Source organism: Staurois parvus, unplaced genomic scaffold (assembly GCF_062004578.1).
Source record: "Staurois parvus isolate SC_StPar_1 unplaced genomic scaffold, SC_StPar_1.0 ptg000189l, whole genome shotgun sequence".
Lineage (NCBI taxonomy): Eukaryota > Metazoa > Chordata > Amphibia > Anura > Ranidae > Staurois > Staurois parvus.
Window position 1 is genome coordinate 106,340 of NW_028317985.1, and position 23,660 is coordinate 129,999.

The 23,660-nt window shown below is 42.2% G+C and overlaps 1 protein-coding gene across 3 annotated transcripts in view; it reads right to left on the minus strand.

Annotated features, from left to right (window-relative positions):
* Positions 1-23,660, minus strand: part of CACNA1G (calcium voltage-gated channel subunit alpha1 G) — a 132,786-nt gene that overhangs the window by 15,860 nt on the left and 93,266 nt on the right. For all 3 annotated transcript variants that reach the window (XM_089677591.1, XM_089677593.1, XM_089677590.1), the window contains 7 exons: positions 18,180-18,331; positions 15,103-15,212; positions 6,449-6,582; positions 5,722-5,792; positions 2,018-2,096; positions 1,806-1,927; positions 558-899 (listed from right to left, as the gene is read on the minus strand). In XM_089677591.1, coding sequence (XP_089533717.1) covers positions 558-899; positions 1,806-1,927; positions 2,018-2,096; positions 5,722-5,792; positions 6,449-6,582; positions 15,103-15,212; positions 18,180-18,331 — 1,010 coding nt within the window. The remainder of the gene's footprint in view (positions 1-557; positions 900-1,805; positions 1,928-2,017; positions 2,097-5,721; positions 5,793-6,448; positions 6,583-15,102; positions 15,213-18,179; positions 18,332-23,660) is intronic.

The window sequence follows — 23,660 nt, forward strand, 5'->3', positions numbered from 1 at the left end:
AAAAAAAAAAGAATAGCCTAACCCCTAAATTTCCAAAGCTTTTTTCCTCCCTATACTTCCCTCCCAGAGCCTTTTCCACCCTATATTCCCCTTGATTCCCACAACCTTTTCCTCCATATGCCCCCTCTTAGAGCCTTTTTTAGACCCCCTTTTGACTCCCCAAAGTTTTCCTCCCTATATGATCCCACTTTAAGTCCCAGAACCTTTTCCCTCCATATGCCCCCCCCCCAGTCCTTTTTTTTCCTATACCCCCTTTTATTCCCCAAGAATTTTCTTCCCTAAACCCTCCTTGAGTCCCACAGACTTTAGCTTTTTGTTTTTATATATATTTTAGCTCCACTAGATTTTGCAGGGTACTATAACCAAATTATACATGTTTTTTTTTTTAGGGGACGGACATGGCTTTCACTTTGCAGATGATTTGGCTACATATATATTTTATTTCCTAGGTTTTATTTGGGAAAATATATAACTTTCATGTTCAGTCACATACACTCCTCTTCACTTGACAATCCCAACTACTATATTTTTTCTGAACAAAACTTGTGTTTTCTTACCATGGGATGAACTAATGACAGCTGGGAATCCACCTTATCCTTCACAGAGTTCATATATCCATAGGGATTATCCTGAGTGTAGCTAAGGTCCCGTCCAGCCCACAGGAAAGAGTCGCTGTCTGGACCTTGCATGTTCTGAATCTGAAATTCCAGCTCCATCTCTGCCTCCAGCTCTGCCTCCTCCTTGGCTTCTTTATTGCTCTCCTCTAAATGCTTCATCAAAACAGCAATGACCACATTGACCAAAACGAACTGTGCAGTTAGCACAAAGGAGACAAAGTAGATGGGGGAGATGACTGTATTGTAGCAGGTTGATTCCTCGTTACAGTCACGCAGTGTGTCCTAATATCAGATAAAAAAGGTATGAGGAGAGTTGATATTCATTGCTAGTTTTGTACAGCTAGTAATAAATCCACCGGACCAATTAAAAACAAACCAATCAATATAGCTTGCCTTGAAGTACGGGCTCTCTTAAGCCGGCCATAGATGGAACAGAATTCGGCCAGCTTCTGTTAAACCGACCAAATTTGAATCCATCTATGGGCAGGCTGATTGTACTGAAGTTGATCCATTGTCGCCATGTTGTACCTTCAAAAGAAGTCTTGGAAATATCTAGTGCTTCCGGGGATGAGGACCATGTGACCTTCTCACCTTCCTCCCAGGATGCAGAGCCGGGGCTTGAGTGGCCAATAACCAGGCCCAAACACTGCCATGTGCAGGAAGGGAGCAAACGGAATAATCTTGTGTAGGCCAACACTGTCTGGCGCAGAGCTTCCATAAGGTTTAAACCTATGGCTCCAACGTATGAATAGAGCAGTTGGGTAGGGTGAAAAAGAAAAGTATTATTGGGTGGAATTGGGGGAAGTGTCAAGAACACACAGATTCATATTTAGTAATTAAAGGCCACCTCCATCCAAAATGGGTATCTTGAGCTGCAGATAGTCATTAGAGGACTTTTGGCTCTCGGACTTAAGCAGGCCATACACTGATCAAAATTTTGACCAGTGTGTGTGGGCTTCCCTGCTGGATATAAGTCAACTGTTAAAGGGACATGTTAGAATATTTTCCATCAGTGTATTCAGATGGAGTCTGGTGCCACTGTCAGAATACAGTGTTCCCGCAAGAGGGATTCCTCCGTCCACCTCGTCAAAGCTTCTTATTGGCATACTTGTTCTAAGTCAATGATGAGTTAAAATCCAACAAGTATGTTTCTTACATTTCCACACATAATTTAAATGGTTTTTTTACCTTCATAATGCCATTCCAGTTATCACCTGTAGATACTCGGAAGAGAGTTAAAAAGGCCATTCCAAAATTTCTAAAGGTGGCATGTCTCCCAAGACCTTCACATGGATGGGAATCGTTGCACTCTGTAAACAGACACAAATCTAATATAGAAACATACTCTTGGCATGATGTCTGCTTGTTCTTTAACCTTGTGCATTATTTTCAATACCTACCCAAATCACCAAAGAGTTCCACTCCCAAAGCTGCAAAAATGAAGAAGAGCAGCATGAAGAGGAGGCCTAGGTTCCCCACCTGTGGGCAGGAGGACATGGTTTATAAGAATCTCTATTTATAAGATCTGGTTAATAAGCTTAGCAGCCAAAACGTAATGCCAAGTGGCAGTTGCCAAAGAAAATGCAATCTTATATAATATGGAGGAAAAACACCTGATGGTAATACACTGTTTTTCATAAATCACATTTAGAATGTCAGGTCAAATTTGGGTACCCCATTGTATCCTGTCCTCAGTCTCTGACCATCTCTTGTGTTATGTCCTCAGTCTCTGACCATCTCTTGTATTATGTCCTGAGTCTCTGACCATTTCTTGTTTCCTGCCCTGAATCTCTGACCATCTCCTTTTTGTACGTCTTCAGTCTCTGACCATTTCTTGTATCCTGTCCTCAATCTCTGGCCATCTCCTTTTTTTATGCCCTCAGTCTCTGACCATCTTTTGTATCCTGTCCTCACTCTCTGACCATCTCCTTTTTGTATGTCTTCAGTCTCTGACCATTTCTTGTATCCTGTCCTCACTCTTTGACCATCTCCTTTTTTTATACCCTCAGTCTCTGACCATCTCTTGTATTATGTCCTCAGTCTTTGACCATCTCTTGTATTATGTCCTCAGTCTTTGACCATCTCTTGTATTATGTCCTCAGTCTCTGACCATTTCTTGTATCCTGTCCTCACTCTCTGACCATCTCCTTTTTTATATATTTATAATATCCTATTTATAAGGTCTGGTTAATAAGATTAGCAGCCAAAACGTAATGCCAAGTGGCAGTTGCCAAAGAAAGTGCAATCTTATATAATATGGAGGAAAAACACCTGATGGTAATACATTGTTTTTCATAAATCACATTTAGAATGTCAGGTCAAATTTGGGTACCCCATTGTATCCTGTCCTCAGTCTCTGACCATCTCTTGTGTTATGTCCTCAGTCTCTGACCATCTCTTGTATTATGTCCTGAGTCTCTGTCCATTTCTTGTATCCTGTCCTGAATCTCTGACCATCTCCTTTTTTTATGCCCTCAGTCTCTGCCCATCTCTTGTATCCTGTCCTCACTCTCTAACCATCTCCTTTTTTTATGCCCTCAGTCTCTGACCATCTTTTGTATCCTGTCCTCACTCTCTGACCATCTACTTTTTGTATGTCTTCAGTCTCTGACCATTTCTTGTATTCTGTCCTCACTCTCTAACCATCTCCTTTTTTTTATGCCCTCAGTCTCTGACCATCTTTTGTATCCTGTCCTCACTCTCTGACCATCTCCTTTTTGTATGTCTTTTTGTATGTCTCTGCCCATCTCTTGTATCCTGTCCTCACTCTCTGACCATCTCCTTTTTTTATGCCCTCAGTCTCTGACCATCTCTTGTATTATGTCCTCAGTCTTTGACCATCTCTTGTATTATGTCCTCAATCTTTGACCATCTCTTGTATTATGTCCTCAGTCTTTGACCATCTCTTCTATTATGTCCTCAGTCTCTGACCATTTCTTGTATCCTGTCCTCACTCTCTGACCATCTCCTTTTTCATATCCAAATTCTTTGACCATCTCTTGTATTATGTCACTAGACCACCTCTTGTATCATGAATTTTATGTGTAGCCCTTTGCTGATGTTGAGGGCTGCACTTGAAGCCCCCCATATCAAGAAAGTTGACCACCACTGATCTAGGGATTTGATCCATTTTCTTTTATGGAGGAGTCATGAATAAACTAATGTCCATTAAGGTTGTCCTCTCGCAATTCCATCAGCTTTATAAAGAGGAAGGAAAAACAAAACCTCTGGACAACCAGTGCTAATTGTGCAACATCCAAGGGAAATAAAATATTTTCCATTCTTATTAGCTATGTAATATATCAAGAATATATTTTGAGAAATGATGCATTAAACGTGAACTCCAAGCAAACAAGTAAAAAAGCCACTGAAATGCATACAGTTCATGTATGGAAGCATGTGTACTTCTGTTCATACAGTCCTGAGATATACACAGACCTGACACATAGCACAGACCTGTCTGCAGACCAACTGGCATCTGGAGCGATCATACTAATTACCCACCAGGATCCCTCCAATTTTTTTCAATCCAGTACACACTTCGTTCAGCAGTACCAGGTCCTGATGAAAGGGGACCTTTTGAAGACTCAAAACATGTTGGCGTTTTATGATACGAGTCTGGATAAATTGAAATTTTGACTTCAAACATTTTTCTGTCATTGTTTTCCTCCCCGCACGCAGTCTGCAGACCTGACTCTTTCCTACTGCAGTTAGGCAACACAGTTAGCTCACCTCTTTGATCCAGCCTGTGAATGGACAGTGAGGGAGCAGCAAAAACAAAAGCAGTAATCTTTCTGCTCTCTTCTCCTGTCAGCGTGTTTCTTGTCAGCACATGTGAATGAAACAAAACTGATTTGCCCCAACTGCTACCTCTCTATCTTAGTAAGGGAAGTCTGTTGCGAAAATTGGAATATTTGATATTATTATAGTGCAAACAACAATGCTGTCATTGCATATCAGCAAATCACAGGCCAGCTTTTGCTAAACTGATGGCAGGATGGCTTTTTTCAGCTGGAACGTGGGGAAACCTGATGTATGTAATCGCAAGGGGTGTGCTGGAGGATGTATTGATGCTGATTGCTGGGGGATCTATTGTCACTGGCGGGGATCAGTTTTTTGTGTGAGGGTCTATTGTTTCTGCTGTGGGATCTATTGTTGCTGGGGGTCTTATGTTGCTGGTAGGGATCCACTGTTGAGGGAGAGTTTGCTGGCTGCTGGAAGATCTGTTTTTGCTGCTGGGGGAAATCTAATGATACTGTAGTAGATCGTTTGTTGCTAAGGGTGACTTTTTGTTGTGAGTGGTCCATTTGTGTTGTGTAGGGGATCTGTTGTTGCTGGAGTGGGGTATATTGTTACTGAGGGGACCTATTGTTGCTGCGGTGGGGTCCATTGTTGCTGGGGGAGTCTATTGTTGTGTGGGGGATCTTTTGTTGCTGGGGTGGGGTCTATTATTGCTAAAGGGATCTATTGTTTCTGGCTGCAGAGGATCTATTTTACTGCTTTTCTTGCTACCAAATAACAAATTCCATACAAAATATTTTGCACCACAAAATTATACTTGGTTCTGTATTCTCTAAAAGGGGCGGGACTAGGAGGTGGGTAGGGGATGGAACCAAGGGATGGTGCTCAGAGGAGGGTAGGGGGCAAAGACAAAGGAGGACTCAGAAAGGGGGAGTTCCTGCACCTACTTTGTAAGAAAAAAGCAATATATTTGCACCATGATATAAAGTCTGGATCCAAGACCAAATGCTAATCACCCTGTGGAATGCCTGGGATACCTCTGGTGCTGGGACAAGACAAAGCACTCTCAGTGCTAACTGATATTCCTATCCAAAGTTCTCCATGCCATTGATCACTTTGAGTGCAAACAAGGGTGGACTGACAACTCATGGGGCCCCTATGTCCTCACCCACACTCAGACCACACCCAAAAAAGCCTATGAAAGGTACCAGGGGCATCTCATGGGGCCTCCTACTGACCCCGGGCCCTCAGGTAGTGCCCGAGTTCCCAAATGGTCAGTCCGCCCCTTGCATTCTCATTTTTCCATTTCAACTGAGTTAGATGCTTTGTTATTCAGAAGCTGATGCTTTTCCACGATATTTACCTGAGGAAGAGCCTGCAGAACGGTATCCAGCAAAGCCCTCATTCCAACAGCCATCTTCAGCAGCTTTAGGACTGAAAGATAAAAGTCAGGACAATAAGTATCCAGCATCCAAAATACGCTGTTTGTGGACACCCGACCATCACACTTGCTGTAGTTGAGCTTGATGGACATTGCATTCTACATTTATGACCATTAGGAAGGAGGTGGCCATGCCTATAAGTTATGGCCACTTACCAATTCTGAACCTGCTCCGGTCAGGTTCCAGGATCTGCTGTCAGCAGCGACTTCTCTGTAGAGGAGCGGCAACCGACAACGGCTATGGGTGACGTCATCTCCCAGGCATTTCCAGCCATTGGATTTCTCTCCTGCACACTGACCGGACCGGAGTGGCTTCAGAATAGGCAACTATACAGATCTTTTCTTTACAGGGTTAGATCGAATAGGCTTCGAATTGGGGGGGAAGTGGGTTCCACATTAGATTTTGACTGGAATTTCACTTTAACCCCCAACCTTAACCTTTTAGATGTTATCTGTTCCCAAGACAATGATGCCAAATCCTCACCATCCTGAGCCAAATGCAACAATGCATAATCCGAAGTACCTAATTATTTACTGAATGACATAACTTATCATAGCTTGCAATGCATCCAGAAGGTACTAGGCCTCTAGAGCAGCAGTATGTGGCTATAATTGCACCCTCACGTCTACTTAAAATATAGCAAAATACCTCTAGCAATTCTGAGAACCCTCATGATCCGAATAATGGTGGGGTTTATTGGTAGTGAGGCATTTACTTCAATCTCTTCCAATGTGATCCCCATAATGGAAAGAAGGACAATTGCCAAGTCTAACTGATTCCATCTGTAAAAGACAAATGTTGAATATGGAAGAAAAACTGGTTCATGAAATTTTAATACATTTTTGTAAACAATTCTCTTTCCTGGTAATTTTTTAAAATTCTGTAAATAAAGTAGGGAATAGTTTCCTGTATTTCCTGTTCCATAGATACAATAAGAAGTATAAATAAATCTCCCTAAAATAGGGGAAAACCCCTCCTAGTCGGTTGTCACTGCAACAGGGGAAATTTTGGATTTCACATAATTTTTTGTGCTGGTGACAATGGCCAACGGCACTAATAGAGTGAATCTAGGGCCGTCTTAATGCATGGGCACACTGAGCACTGTCCAAGGGCCCCAGGTGCATGGGGGCCCCATGATCAGGGCCGAACAAGGGGGGAGGCATGGGTGTTGTGTGGGGCACTGGCAACTTGGCTGCTTGTGCTGCTCCTCTTTGACAGGAGTAACTACAACGTCATTCCTGTCAGAAAATACAGCGGCTAGCTTCTGTCGGAGAGACGATTCAGCTTTCTACTCCTCTGTGCAGGGGGCGGAAGACAGCCGGCACTGAAACTGGGAACTCTCCTCAGTCTCAGTGTGGGAGAGGAGGGAGAAGCTACCTTCATTACAGGTGGGAGCAGAATTTGTGATCTGTGAGTACAAGGGGGAAGGGGGCCACAATTCTGATGTAAGCGGAACTGTGATAGGGGAACCTAAAGGATGGGGACACTTGATGTATTGGGACCCTTTAATGGGGACACAGGGATGGGGGCACTGTGATGGGGAAACCTATTAGATGGGGACACCTGATGTATAGGGACACTGTGATGGGAACACCTAATATATAGAGACACTGTGATGGGGAAACCTGATGTATGGGGACACCTGGCATATAGGAACACTGTGATGGAGAAACCTGATGTAAGGGGACGACGTGATGGGGACACCTGATGGATGGGGACACTGTGATGGGAACACCTAATATATAGAGACACTGTGATGGGGAAACCTGATGTATGGGGACACCTGGCATATAGGAACACTGTGATGGAGAAACCTGATGTAAGGGGACGACGTGATGGGGACACCTGATGGATGGGGACACTGTGATGGGAACACCTAATATATAGAGACACTGTGATGGGGAAACCTGATGTATGGGGACACCTGGCATATAGGAACACTGTGATGGAGAAACCTGATGTAAGGGGACGACGTGATGGGGACACCTGATGGATGGGGACACTGTGACGGAGACACCTGATGTATGTGGCCCTTTACAAAATAATCTAGAGTGGGTGACTGGGGACAAAGAGAAGGCAAATTTATTAAATACCTTCTTCAGCTCTGTGTATACAAAGGAGCAAGCTGGAGCTCTTGTCCATAATGGTCATGGTATTGGCACAGCTCCAGATGATCCACATTGGCTCACAACTGATATGATCCAGAAATATTTAAACAGAATAAAGGTGAATGAAGCACCTGGACCGGATGGCATACACCCACGGGCCCTTAAAGAACTGAGCTCTGTTATTTCAAAGCCATTGTTGCTAATTTTTAGGGAATCTTTAATGACTGGCATAGTACCACTGGATTGGCGTAAGGGATCAAAATCTTTACCAAGTAATTATAGACCTGTTAGTGTAACTTCTATAGTTGGGAAGATACTGGAAAGTTTAATAAAAGACCACATAGATAAGATCTTGCTGTAAAAAAATATTTTAAGCAACAGACAGTATGGATTAATGAAAGACAGAAGTTGTCAAACAAATCTGATTTCTTTTTATGAGGAGCTGAGCAAAACCTTGGACAGAGGGATGACGGTGGATGTGGTATACTTGGACAGGGGGGTGGCGGTGGACATGGTATACTTGGACAGAGGGGTGGCGGTGGATGTGGTATACTTGGACAGAGGGGTGGCGGTGGACGTGGAATACTTGGACAGAGGGGTGGCGGTGGACGTGGAATACTTGGATAGAGGGGTGGTGGTGGACATGGTATACTTGGATTTTGCAAAAGCGTTTGAGACACAGTTCCCCACACACAGCTAATGTGTAAGGTAAAGTATACAGGCTTGGAAAAATCCATATGTAAATAGATAGAAAACTGGCTAAAAGATGGTATTCAGAGAGTAGTGGTTAATGATTCATACTCTGAATGGTCTAGGGTCATCAAGGTTCAGTGTTGGGACCCTTACTTTTTAATATATTTATGAACAATATGGGGTCTAGGATTAAAAAATCCCATTTCAGTCTTTGCAGATGACACCAAGCTGTGCCGGGGAATAACTTCCTTACAGGATGTCACCAACTTACAAGCCGACCTCAATGCACTGTTTAATTGGGCAACTATGTGGCAAATGAGGTTTAATGTTGATAAATGTAAAGTTCTGCACTTGGGGGCTAAGAATATGCATGCATCATACATACTAGGGGGGTACAACTGGGGGAATCAATGGTGGAGAAGGATCTGGGAGTTCTGGTAGATCATAAACTGGCATGCAATGCCAAGCTGTGGTTTCTAAAATATTGTATTAAAAGAGGCAGAGACTCCAGAAAGGGAGAGATGATATTTCTCCCAGTACAAATCATTAGTAATACCTCATCTGGAATATGCAGTTCAATTTTGGGCACCAAATCAAAAAAAGAACATTGGGGAACTGGAGAAAGAACAGAGAAGGGCAACCAAACTGATAAGAGGCATGGAGGAGCTCAGCTATGAGGAAAGATTAGAGGAACTGAATTTATTCTCTCTTGAGAAGAGGAGATTAAGGGGGGATATGATCTCCATGTATAATACATAAGGGGGATATGATCTCCATGTATAATACATAAGGGGGATATGATCACCATGTATAATACATAAGGGGGGATATGATCTCCATGTATAATACATAAGGGGGGATATGATCTCCATGTATAATACATAAGGGGGATATGATCTCCGTGTATAATACATAAGGGGGGATATGATCTCCATGTATAATACATAAGGGGGGGATATGATCACCATGTATAATATATAAGGGGGGGATATGATCACCATGTATAATACATAAGGGGGGATATGATCTCCATGTATAATACATAAGGGGGGATATGATCTCCATGTATAATACATAAGGGGGGGATATGATCACCATGTATAATACATAAGGGGGGGATATGATCACCATGTATAATACATAAGGGGGGTATGATCTCCATGTATAATACATAAGGGGGGATATGATCACCATGTATAATACATAAGGGGGGATATGATCTCCATGTATAATACATAAGGGGGGATATGATCACCATGTATAATACATAAGGGGGGATATGATCTCCATGTATAATACATAAGGGGGGATATGATCTCCATGTATAATACATAAGAGGGGATATGATCTCCATGTATAATACATAAGGGGGGATATGATCTCCATGTATAATACATAAGGGGGGGATATGATCACCATGTATAATACATAAGGGGGGGATATGATCACCATGTATAATACATAAGGGGGGTATGATCTCCATGTATAATACATAAGGAGGGATATGATCACCATGTATAATACATAAGGGGGGATATGATCTCCATGTATAATACATAAGGGGGGGATATGATCACCATGTATAATACATAAGGGGGGGATATGATCACCATGTATAATACATAAGGGGGGTATGATCTCCATGTATAATACATAAGGGGGGATATGATCACCATGTATAATACATAAGGGGGGATATGATCTCCATGTATAATACATAAGAGGGGATATGATCTCCATGTATAATACATAAGGGGGATATGATCTCCATGTATAATACATAAGGGGGATATGATCTCCATGTATGATACATAAGGGGGGATATGATCTCCATGTATAATACATAAGGGGGGATATGATCTCCATGTATAAATACATCAGTGGTTTAGGTGAACTCTGTGTAGAGTTATTCCCCCTGAGGTCATCACAGAGGACAAGGGATTCTTCACAGTAAGAGCTGTGAAAATGTGGAGTAGACTCCCTCCAGAGTTGGTTCTGGCCAGCTCAGTGGATTTCTTTAAAAAAGTCCTGGATGCTTTCTTGGATACACAGAATATAACTGGATATAACATTTATAGGTAAAGTTGATTCAGGGAATATCGGATTGCCTCTCGGGGGATCAGGAAGGAATTCTGTCCCCTGCAGGAGCAAATTGAATCATGCTTTGCTGGGTTTTTTGCCTTCCTCTGGATCAACTGTGGGTATAGGATTATAACTTTTTTTTTTAATGGTTGAACTGGATGAACTTTTCTCTTTTTTCAGCCAGACTAACTATGTAACTATGTGGGCACTGTAATGAGGATACCTGATGTATGGAGACACTGTGATGGAGACACCTGATGTATTGGGACACTGTGATGGGGACACCTGATGTATGGGGGCACTGTGATGGGATGTACGTGGACACTGCGATGGGACACCTGATGTATTGGGACACTGTGATGGGGACACCTGATGTACGTGGGCACTGTGATGGGGACACTGTGATGGGACACCTGATGTATTGGGACACTGTGATGGAGACACCTGGTGTATGCGAGAACTGTGATTGGGACACCTGATGCAGGCTGGTAGGGGTCCCAGGACATTATTTTGCCCAAGTGCCCATGATGCTATTAGAATGACACTGAATGAATCTCACTCATTGGAATATCTTCCAGTTCTGGTGACAACTCAAAATGTTGGATTATCTGCCATGTTCCGTCCCCACACACAGAAAGGGAAAATCTCTCAGGCAGGGATACAACAAAAAAAATAAAGGAAATAATAATACAGTTACAATTGAATGGGGAGCTTGAAATAGCAGATAACAGCGTGCTTGTAGTACTATCAACATGGAAGAGTAATTACATACAGTTAGGTAAGCTATAGAATTCAGAATCAAAAGTAAATTGTCGCCATTAGAAGAGTAAAAGTCTTACTATTTCCTTTATTGCTTTTTTTCTTTGTAAAAGTAAAAAAGAAATGCAGTAATAAAAAAATTTAAATATGTTGTGACCTTTCCAACCTGATCCAAAAATATTTTGCCCTTACATACACTTTTGATGGTTATCTCAAGGGAAGGGGGTGGCTGCAATAGGAGCCATCAGTGATGAGTCAAATAGATGGCTCACTCTCTATTCACTGCTGCCAGATCCTCTAGTCACATGGACAGGAATCCATCTTCATAGTAAACACCGGCTACAAATCCTGAAACTACACAACTTGCAGCCAACGTCGCTATTATGTCCAACTCCAGCCAAATGTTTTTGTTATCTTTGAATACAGTGGGGGAGTATTAAACACTTTGACCTTTTTTTACTGCTTATTATTTTTCAAGTGGTTAGAAGCCACAATTCATTTTATCTAGCTATACTTTTTTATGTGGAAGTAGACTGGCAGTTCTTTCTTCCTTCTTTCCTCTTTTTGGGGGACTTTTGTGGATGGTCCTTAGGTAAACATGGCTACAGCATAAAGCATTGAAGCCCCAATCCACTCCAGAATAACAATCGCCAAAGGAAAGGCAACTCATTTCAGGAATTGCAAAGGTCCCCACTGAATTTATAGGAGATATATACCTCCAACGTGATTTACCCTGAAGAAGAGGGAGCCTTTGCCGTCCCAGAAAAACATTAGCTTCCCTTGGCAATTACAAATAAAATCTTATTCTGGATTTTTACAAGTGAAATTGTACATCTAAGTTTTTTATTGCTGTGTTCTTAGTGAGGTGATTATCCTTCACTTCATGATTGGTCACCAGGACAGGAAGTGAGGGACATTTCTTAGCGGATAAATCCACAAAAAAAGTTAAGAATTTTAAAAGGTGGTTGGTATTTCATGGTATTTCAGAAAAACTGAATGCTTAAACCCAACACCTATGATATGATGCCAGATATATGGCTATCCCAATTTACACCCATAGAGTGTTGATAAATAGTCCACAAAGTCAAATCCCAGCATGTTTTGACCAGATGGGCTTCTTCAGGGGATGATTGGGATTATATCTGATAATTCCAGCAATATCCAAAAATATACAACTCCTCTCTAAATAGGATTTGGCATGTAGCTGAGGCAGCTGTAGCCACTTTCCACTCATCTGCTTTACTCCTTGGAAGTATTGCAAAGCATTCTGCTGCAGATTACAAATCTATAAGGGATTCCACTCCACAGAATGACCAAACCCTAGATAGCATTGGACTATTTTCCTGTGGTATATGATCTCACTCAGCATAAAATCAATTGTAGCATGGTCCAAGCAGCAGATCATGATTTAACACCCTCTCTTATTTACACTTCAATTTGTATCTCATAATTAATAATCATGAAATTAAAATAATAATAATACTCATCATCATAATGAGAAGGGCCCCCTACACTGGTGGTCAGGTGGAGAAGGGCTCCCTGTATTGGTGAATAGGTGGAGAAGGGCCTCCTACTTTGGTGGTCAGAGGGGGAAAAGCCTTCTACATTGGTGGTCAGAGAGAGAAGAGCCCCCTATATTGGTGAACAGGTAGAGAAAGGCCTCCTACATTGGTGGTAAGGTGGACAAGGGCCCTACATTGGTGGTCAGGTGGAGAAGGGCCTCTACATTGGTGGTCAGGTGGGGAAGGGCTCCTTGTGTTGGTGGTCAGATGGGGAAGGGCTCCTTGTATTGGTGAATAGGTGGAGAAGGGCCTCCTACTTTGGTGGTCAGAGGGGGAAAATCCTCCTACATTGGTGGTTAGAGAGAGAAGGGCCTCCTACATTAGTGGTAAGGTGAAGAAGGGCCCCTACACTGGTGGCCAGTTAAAGAAGGATCTCCAAACCTTGGAGGTCAGTAGAAAACATTCCCCTTTGATTGGGTGTTAGTGGGAGAATGGATTCTGTGAATTGGTGGCCAATGGAGACGAGCCTTCTTACATGTAGTGATCAAATCAATGTAGGAAGGAGATCAAACTACTACTGCACGACTGGTCAGGAAAGGCAGCTCTAGATATTATACTCTCATTTCTTTATTCTTTCTCTATATTTATTTTCCCTTATTTCTTTCTAATTGCCTTCATCTTTGTCTTGCTCTTCCTTAACACTGCTCAGGCCCCCACAAATAAAATGCCAAAAGTGTACAAAGTGCACCAAAATAATAGTGTAAACTGCTGCCACATTTTGTGGCTTCTTCAGGCAATAAAGTGCATTGTGTACAGAGCACAAATTGTGGAAAATTGTCAGCTGGCGCTACACATGCAACACAAATACATTCGTTCCTAACCCCAGACACTACTAAACAATTCATGCACTCCCTTATTATCTCATGACTCAACTACTGCAACTCCCTCCTCACCCGCCTACCTCATCACAGACTCTCCGCGCTTCAGTCTATCCTGAACTCAGCGGCCAGACTCATCCACCTTACCAACCGCTCCGTATCCGCCACCCCCCTCTGTCATTCCCTCCACTGGCTTCCGATTGCCCAACGCATAAAATTGAAAATACTAACATTGATGTACAAAGCTATTCATAACGCTGCCCCAAACTACCTCACCGACCTCATACCCAAATACCACCCAACCCGCACTCTCCGCTCCTCACAAGACCTCTTACTCTCCAGCTCCCTAGTCTCCTCCTCACATGCCTGACTCCAGGACTTCTCCAGGACTTCCTCCATCCTCTGGAACTCACTACCCCAATCCATCAGACTGTCACCTACCCTCCTCACCTTTAGGCGCACCCTGAAAACCCATCTCTTCAGGGAAGCCTACCCCACCCTCACCCAACTGCCGATCTCCTCCACTCCTCCTACCACTCCATCCCCAACAGCCACTTCCTCCTGTACCACTACCCTCTGCCTCCTAGATTTCTAAGCTCCAAGGAGCAGGGCCCTTGAACCCCTCGTGTATTGTATTGTTACTGTATTGTCTCATGTACTGTCCCCCACTATAATGTACAGCGCTGAGCAAACTTTTTGGCGCTATATAAATACTGTATAATAATAATGATAATAACATAGAAGCATGCGATTATATTCTTTGCAGTTTTAGTAATCCTGTTGCTAATGGATTCTTGCGAGAAACAATATCGCTAGTGTGACACTGCCCTGAGGAACACTGACTACAAGTTGCTGGGTTTAATTACAAAGGAAAATTGTAATACTCTTTGGGGGTTATTTACTAAAACTGGAGGGTGCAAAATCTGGTTCAGCTCTGCACAGAAACCAATCAGCTTCCAGGTTTTATTGTCAACGCTTAATTGAACAAGCTGAAGTTAGACGTTTATTGGCTACCATACACAGCTATACCAGATTCTGAGTGCTCCAGTTTTAGTACATATCTCCCTTTCTGTTCAGTATCAGAAGCTGAAGATTGGCCAGGAAAAACGAAGAAGGCGATATTGTAAATCAAAGCACACTCAGGTGCCAGCGCAGGAACAAACACAATGAATGTACATATTCTTCTGTATCTTCTGATACAGATTTCCTGATGTTTTATTAATTATAGCTTCATTAACACAATATTTCTAACAAATAATTTAAAATGTATTCTTGCATACCTGTCTTTGAAAAAGCGGCGAAAACCAAACGCAATCATTTTGCACCCAGACTCCAGGACAAAAATCAGGGTGAAAATATAGTTACAGATCTTCAGAGCTTCATCTAGCACCTAAAAAATAAAAAATACATTGGCAAGTTTTTTATTTTGAATCACACAGGCAGATTTTGATTGATTGATTTCAGATTAATAAAATTTACCAACAGTTGTACGGTTTGGGCCTACCTGAAAAGATGCAATGAGAGTTATTTATTTATTTATTTTTGTGATTCGATCTTATAGAGGATTCACAGTTAGAAGTCAATTCAATAAAAAGCTAAAAAGAATACATGACAGAACAATCAATAAATGTTTCTGCTCTGTTAATAGTCATTCTGACTGACTGCGTTTTAACATGCTCCAAAAATTTTCAAACCTAAATCCAAACAATGAATAATATTAAAAATGGATTTCTTGCAGGTTGCTTCAGGATATATAATCATCAGAAATACAACATATTTGTTCTTAGTGTCAGAGATGCCAATAGTTTTTGGTCTAGGGCCCCTTGCAGTGAAAAACAAATCAAAAGTCTGCTGCACCCCATGGTTTGAAAGTTACATAGTTGTATAAGTAGTCTGGCTGAAAAAAAGACAAAAGTCCATCCAGTTCAACCACTACAAAAAAAAAAGTTATAATCCTATACCCACAGTTGATCCAGAGGAAGGCAAAAAAAAAAAACCCCAGCAAAGCATGATCCAATTCTTTCCTGATCCCCAGAGAGGCAATCGGATATTCCCTGGATCAACCTTACCTCTAAATGTTAGTATCCAGTTATATTCTGTGTATCTAGGAAACAATCAAGGACTTTTTGTAAAGCAAAAAAGTCACAAATAAAATGAAATGCAGTCCTGTATTGTTGCTTGCTGTTATCCCAGTGCAAATGACAGAAATGCGCACTAACCAGAAGCGCATTGATAATACGCAAGTGTGTCAATATCCTGAAGATTCCCCTCTCTTTCTGGTCAGAATGCAGGCCGGAACTGGAAAAATATAAGGATGAAGCGCCCTCTTGTGGTAGTGATGAGATCCGACGGGCCAGAAAAATCCTTGCAGAGATATATGGGATGAACGTTCCTCCTCTCTGGAGCTGGTATTAGGATCACACGCCCATATAGGATCACACTCCCATATATCTCTGCAAGGATTTTTCTGGCCTGTCGGATCTCATCACTACCACAAGAGGGCGCTTCATCCTTATATTTTTTCCAGTTCCGGCCTGCATTCTGACCAGAAAGAGAGGGGAATCTTCAGGATATTGACACACTTGCGTATTATCAATGCGCTTCTGGTTAGTGTGCATTTCTGCCATTTGCACTGGGATAACAGCGAGCAACAATACAGGACTGCATTTCATTTTATTTGTGACTTTTTAAGCATTTGCAAATACCATACAGCGCTGCATTATTTATATCTGTAAGTTAAAATAGTATCATCTTATTTACTAATGTAACTGAATGTTTACTTTACTAATCGAACAGTATCTCGAATGACGGATTTGTTGATAAAGACTCTTCTAATCATTAAAACTCAAATAAAAACACTAGACTGTGCAATGTGAATGTAGTTGGCAACAGCAGCAATTTTATTAACCATAATAGTAAAATAAACAACAATGAAAAATTAATTAGCAAAAAATGCAATTTAGCATTGAAACAACAAGGGAGGGGAGCTTTAATCCTAAACGATTAAAAGTAATTGTACCCAAATTCTGTCCTTGGCTTCACCTTCCTAGCTCAAGAACCTCTTACTATAAACCAAGAATCCCTGGAAACAGGGGATAATGGGACCGCTGAAGCCACCAAACCACCAGAAGACCCCATACCAACCTACCAATGTGCCCCCTTTGTAAAAAAAAAAAAATCCTGCTGATTTAGCAGATGCCAATGAACTCTACTGGCCTGGTTGGCTGAGAATAAAATGACTCAAGCTTTTCAGCTCCACAGGGGCTTCTGGAATTGTCATCCCTATTCCAACCCTGAACAGCCATTCCTGCAAATCTTACCCACCCAGCTAACTGCCTTCTACAGTAGAGGTAAGCCTCATGCACCAACAAGCCTTAACTCCTTCCTAGCCCTCCAATTCCTCTCCCCAGCTCCACTGTTCATGGACCTCTCACTAAAAACCAAGTATTCCTTAGAAACAGGGGCATAAGGGGACTACCAAAGTCACCAAAATACCAGAGGGTTTCAGACCAACTACCTGATGTGGCCCCACTACAAAATATTCACTACTGATTGATCAGATGCCAATTAATCTACTGGACTAGTTAGCTGGGAATTTAATGGCTCAAGCTTCGCAGTTCCTCAGGAGCTTTTGAAATTGCTGTCCCTAGTCCAAACAGACACAACCGCCACTGAAATTCATCCCTTCTCCAGCTAACCACCTTCTACTAGAGGTAAGTCTCAAGCCTCAACATACCTTAAAAGAGAAGTATGGTGTTTAGCAAATAAAAACAAACAAACCAAAAAAACATACTCACTTTGGTGGATGCACCATTAATCTGATGCTGTATCTGTCTACTGCCGGCTTTCACAGAGAACTGAGCAATCAAACACCTCTGATCGCTCAGTTCTCCCCCTCTGCTTTGAGCAGAGAGCTGTGACTGTCAGTCTCCAGCTCTATGCTCTGCTCCTCCAGCACTCACTTGAGCTCTGGGATGTGGAGAGGGAGGGAGCAGCTGGCTCAGGCTCTTGGTGGATTGCAGAGAGGCTGAACCAGGTGCCGGTCCAGGATTCTGAGTGGATTCCGACCATTTGGTGGGTTTCTTTTCAGAGCCCGGACCAGCTCTGTGATGTCAGCCAACAGTGGGCTTCAGTCCGCTGTCGGCTGAAAACAATTCACAGGGGGGCAAAACAAACTGCTCTCTTGTGATCCACAGGTGAAATATAGCCAGAAGAGCTTTGGCTATAATTCTCCTTTAACTCTTTCCTAGCCCTCCAATTCCTCCCCTCTAGTTCCTCTGTCTAGCTTTGCTTCTCTTGGACTATTTATTTACTCAACCACCCCAATGCAAGGATGCATTTTACAAAAACAACTTACCCTTGGTTGTTGATAATGCTCCATCGCCATAGTTATAACATTGAGTCCAATCACCCCCGTAATGAACAGGTCCAGATAGTGACTTGTACACATGTGATGTATTAAGAGACGGAGGTGTGAGTACTCCGAATAGTACGGTTTACACTGGGCTTCTAGAGGCACAACGAAAGTATTAGGCTGTTGATATGTACATAAACTAATGAAATGTATGCATTTATCAACATTATCAATATAAGCACATGTTGCTATCCCAATCATGCATGCATCCCCATGCACTTGCTTTTGCCATGCTCTATGTAAGTAATGCATAAACTAATGCAAAAGAACAAAATAGATGCAAAAACATCATACACAGTCAATGTTAAACTCCTTGGAATTCGACTCCCATGAAAGAAAAATAACACTTACGTTTGCAACTTTTCAAAAATTGTACACAAACTTATAACTTTTAGAACTTACGCCAACACATTTACATTTGTATAAAGAAATATATACACGAAAAATACATATGAGATGTCCAGAGTTCACTTTACAAATAACAAAACAATGTGTACAGAGAACTTCAACGGAAGTGTGCGTCTGAAACAAAACTTACGAACATCCTATGGAAGGACTTGTTGAAGAAAGGATGAAAATGCAAAGAACAGAATGAAAAGCACAGAATACATTGTGCACTGCGGGATATCAATACTGAAGTGATAATGGACTTGCCACAGAATGGGGTGTGTTGGTTGAGGCATTCCAGCCAAAAAATCACAGTCAACAGCTAGTATGATGTGAATGCAATATGTATCTGTTGAGTCTAGGAAAACAATGCCTACTTTTTCAGCTCCGTTGACCCTGATTTGGGAAGTTCCCCTGGCAATTTCTTCTTTGTTCTTCTGCTTGTTAGAGATTGGGGTTGGCTGCACTGACCTTGGGGGGAGGAGCCTCCGAAACATAGGCAGACAGCAGCTGTGAGTTCATCATGGGGAGGAATTCACAGGAGGAACTTGCTGTGTCTTAAAGTGTATGTCCAGCCAAACCTTTTATTTTCAATAGAGTCTAAAAGGGTTCCAACCAAATTTCTATTCCAGTAACAATGTTTGTAATAGACAGGAAGTGAAGGAAAATCTGCAACAGAGACACAGATGGCAATAAAAAGCTGATAGGGGTTCTAACCCTACTCCATTTCTGTCCATGCTGCTGTTGGAGAATGACCTTCACGGCTTGTCTGGTGAAACTGTTGTCACGTGGAGAGAAAGTGAAGGGAAATCTGTATAATGGAACCCTGGAGAGAAGTAAAAAAAAACCCAATGAGAGATCATTCTACTCTTGCAGATTCTATCCAAAACTACAAAAAAAGTTTTGGCTTGACATACACTTTAAAAGTAAAGGTCTATTGGTAACAAAATGTAGGACCTGCCATTGCTGACCTACTCCAGAACATGGTAGCTGCCTGGCTGTCTTTGGCAAAGTCAATGCTTAGAAAATAATGAAGCCATTGGATTGACATGGCAACCAGGGAACTAGTATTTTCAAAAAGGGATCAGCAATGTTAGCTTCCATACTTCCTCACTGAGTTTCCTTCAACGCTAGTGTGCAAAGGTACTGTAGGTGTAATGTTACTTGCAGGTTGGCCATATCATGCTTCTGTAAAAGAGAAGCTAAAAGTTTCGGACACCATTGTGCCACGTCAATTCATCTATAAACTATCATAAATTTTATAAATCAATATTAATAAATACATTGTGTCCTGTACATAAAAACAATTTGCAATAAAAGCGCTAGAATAATGATAATTATAATTCTAATGGCACGCTGCCCGCACTGGAAATAGCAACCGCACTGGAAACCGGGGTTTCCCGTTCGGGATTCGGTTTCCAAAGATGTGCAGGGACTTCTTCCCTGCATGTCCCGGGGCACGGGAGTCCATTCAAATGCGGATATGTGAACCAGGGGTAAGAGTTAAGGATATGGAGCATTTTGTGGCACAGTTTTTTTAATTAATCAATTTGGACACCATTGATTGGCAATAGGAAACTACAACGCCGTCACCTGAATTATCTCTTACTTCTCACCCCATCCCCCTGTTGTGTTTCTCTCTACTCTTTTCCCTTTTTTCTCCCTCATTTAGTTTCCTTCACTCTTCTACATGACAGGGTTAATATAACAAGATCTATATTATGACATAATGGTTTTCTTCATCTACACTCACCAGCCTCTTTATTAGGTACACCTGTTCAATTGCTAATCAGCCAACCACATGGCAGCAACTCAATGCATTTAGACATCTAGACGTGGTGAAGACGACTTGCTGAAGTTCAAACTGAGCATCAAAATGGGGAAGAAAGGGGATTTAAGTGACTTTGAACATGGCATGGTTGTTAGTGCCAGACGGGCTGGTCTGATTATTCAACAACTGCTGATCTACTGGGATTTTCACACACATCCAACCATCTCTAGAGTTTAGAGATCAGTCCGAAAAAGAGTCCATTGAGTGGTAGTTATGTGGATGAAAATGCCTTGTTGATGTCAGAGGTCAGAGGAGAATGGGCAGACTAGTTCAAGATGACAGAAAGGTAACAGTAACTCAAGTCAATATGGACCAAAATCTTTGAGGAATGTTTCCAACACCTTGTTGAATCTATGCCACGAAGAATTAAGGCAGTTCTGAAGGCTAAAGGGGCTCCAACCCAGTACTAGCAAGGTGCACCTAATAAAGTGGCCGGTGAGTATATATCTTAGTAACCCATGTATAATATGTCTATATCCTTGGATGAATGTAGTTTTGTTTGGCTAACATGGCGTTTGCTTGTCTCGCATCCTATGTTTATGGAACAGTCATGTAAAACTTGACCTTGAAATGTGTTTCTTGCATATTTGTAATGTTGTAAAACCCAATAAAAACTATTGAAAAAGAGAATCTAAAAGTTTTGAACATAAATATCTTGGTGGTAACAGCTACCATAGCTGTGGGACTCCCTGTGTGTCTTTGCAACTGATGTTCCTCCCTGGTCCTGCCAATCAGAGTAGGTTAGTGGAGTTGCCTACCATAGATTCTTTCATGATAGAAGCGTTTACAATCCTTTCATAGACTTCAGCTCAACCAATCAAAGCCATGAAGCACCAGTAGTGCACATGATCCCTGCCTGTGATATATTAAGCAAGTCTCGACAGTGGTGGGACTCTAGTCCACACTTATTTGTTCGGAAACTAGTGCAGCTAATGCTAATTCTTCTGTGAACTCTTCTTCAGCTAATGCTCATGCACATGTACCAGCACACAGACAAGCCAAGGCTCATATCCAGAGTGCACTGACACGTAGGTGCATTTCTATGCACGTCTTCCCTCATTGGTACCAAGCTGCATATTTAAAGGAGACTAAGTACTAATCACTGGATGTTCTTCAGCTTCCTGCGACCCATGTTCCTGTATTCTTGTTTGTACTGACTGATCCTCCATTGCTGACCCGGCTTGCTGCTGACCTTGCACTGTGGATTCTGGATTTTGACCTCGGCTTGCCTTCTACTACTCTCTGCCTGATCTCCTGGTGCTGTCCTCAGCTTACCTCTGACTATTCTCTGCCTGATCTCCTGGTGTTGACCTCAGCTTACCTCTGACTATTCTCTGCCTGATCTCCTGGTGTTGACCTCAGCTTACCTCTGACTATTCTCTGCCTGATCTCCTGGTGTTGACCTCAGCTTACCTCTGACTATTCTCTGCCTGATCTCCTGGTGTTGACCTCAGCTTACCTCTCATTATTCTCTGCCTGATCTCCTGGTGCTGTCCTCAGCTTACCTCTGACTATTCTCTGCCTGATCTCCTGGTGTTGACCTCAGCTTACCTCTGACTATTCTCTGCCTGATCTCCTGGTGCTGACCTCGACTTTCTACTGGACCTCGCTCTGCCTGCTAACCTGGTACCGACTCTGGCCTGCCTCCTGAGGCTGCGGTCTCACTGTGTACGACCCTGGCTCACCTTGACTGCATCCCTGACCATGGCAATCACCTGCTATCAAGCTATCGGCACCTGTGCTTCTTTGAGCCTTGTACCTCTGTTACCATATTCAGGGGTGCTTGGACCAGAGCCGCAAGGAAAGCCCTGTCGTCAACTCGGCCTTCAACCATGGTATGTGACACTATTCCTTTATCACCAAGCAGGCAGCTACTGCATTGTTTTAGCTAACAATGTTTAGATGGGTCCTACTGCTACTGAAAATGGTCATGTCTGACTGAAAATAGGCCCAGATAATAACGGGCACAATCCTGCATCTGCCTGCATCAACATTATTTCATCTACATATGTGCATTAGAAGCGCATTTCTGAATTTTGATTTTGAGGTTAGGTCAGGATTGGCTTTCTGGCTGTGTGTTTAATTTTGTCTAGGAATCCGGCGAGAGATCAACCACTTGCAGGTATAGGTTACCAAGCTAAGCCTTTTAGTCAAACTACTGCTGTCACAGTGTCAGGTTCCAAATATTTTGTAAAATAATTCATGACATGGAATGGCACCCAGCAATATTGTATCAAAGGCCCTCTGTAAATATTTTCACGAGCCAATAAAAAATTTCACAGCTGTGCCAATGGGTGGGAAGACTTCCCCAGTGGCATCCCAGTGAACCCAAAACAGGGCAATCAATTCCCATTCCATCTAAAATTCTACATTCTAAAACTCTGCTTTAGGTAGAGTTACTCACTTAATAGGTTCTCTATACAATATATTAATATTTTTATACATATAAAAGAATGTACATTTAGGACATCTTTTTTTATGTTTTTCTATAAAAAGTTCTTAACTGCACCCCAATTTCAGAGTGCAAGATCAGTTTGCAATTTTTCGCCAAAGGGTTGGTATATGACCCTGTGCCTTTAAGGAGGGGTGGGTATGTGTGAGAACCACATTAAAGTCTACATGTAGGGGTCTGTTAATAATAGGTATCTTAACCCAAAAATGGAATATATTGCAGCTTAGCAGTCCTTAGATGTAGTAGCTGAGTTAGTTTTTTATTTCCCAGGCTGAGAACAAGTTTAACAAGTACAGAAAATGTCTGTTGGTCTTGCCAGAAATGCAGTGTTCTTGTCATTTTCAGTGAGCTGAAAAGACAGCAAGACAAACTTATATCTCCTTTGTGAACAACTAGTCCCAATCAGGGGTGGACTCATGGGGCCCTTGTGTCCTTGCCCAAACTCAAAAAAGGCTATGAAAAAGGTACCAGGGGCATCTCATGGGGCCCCCTACTGACCCCAGGACCTCGGGCAGTGCCCGAGTTTCCAAATGGTCAGTCTGCCCCTGGTCCCAATCACTCCACAATGTAATGGAGATGAACATAGGCAGACATCCTGGGTGACAACCATGGCTCCCTCCACAGATACAATGGGGAGTGAGGGTAGCCACAAAGGGACAGGATGTGTGTTATTCCTAGGATTACCAAGTAAAAATAAAGTTTTCATTTGCTGATTTAGATATGCTTTACAGAGACCTATGGACTCTATATCAGA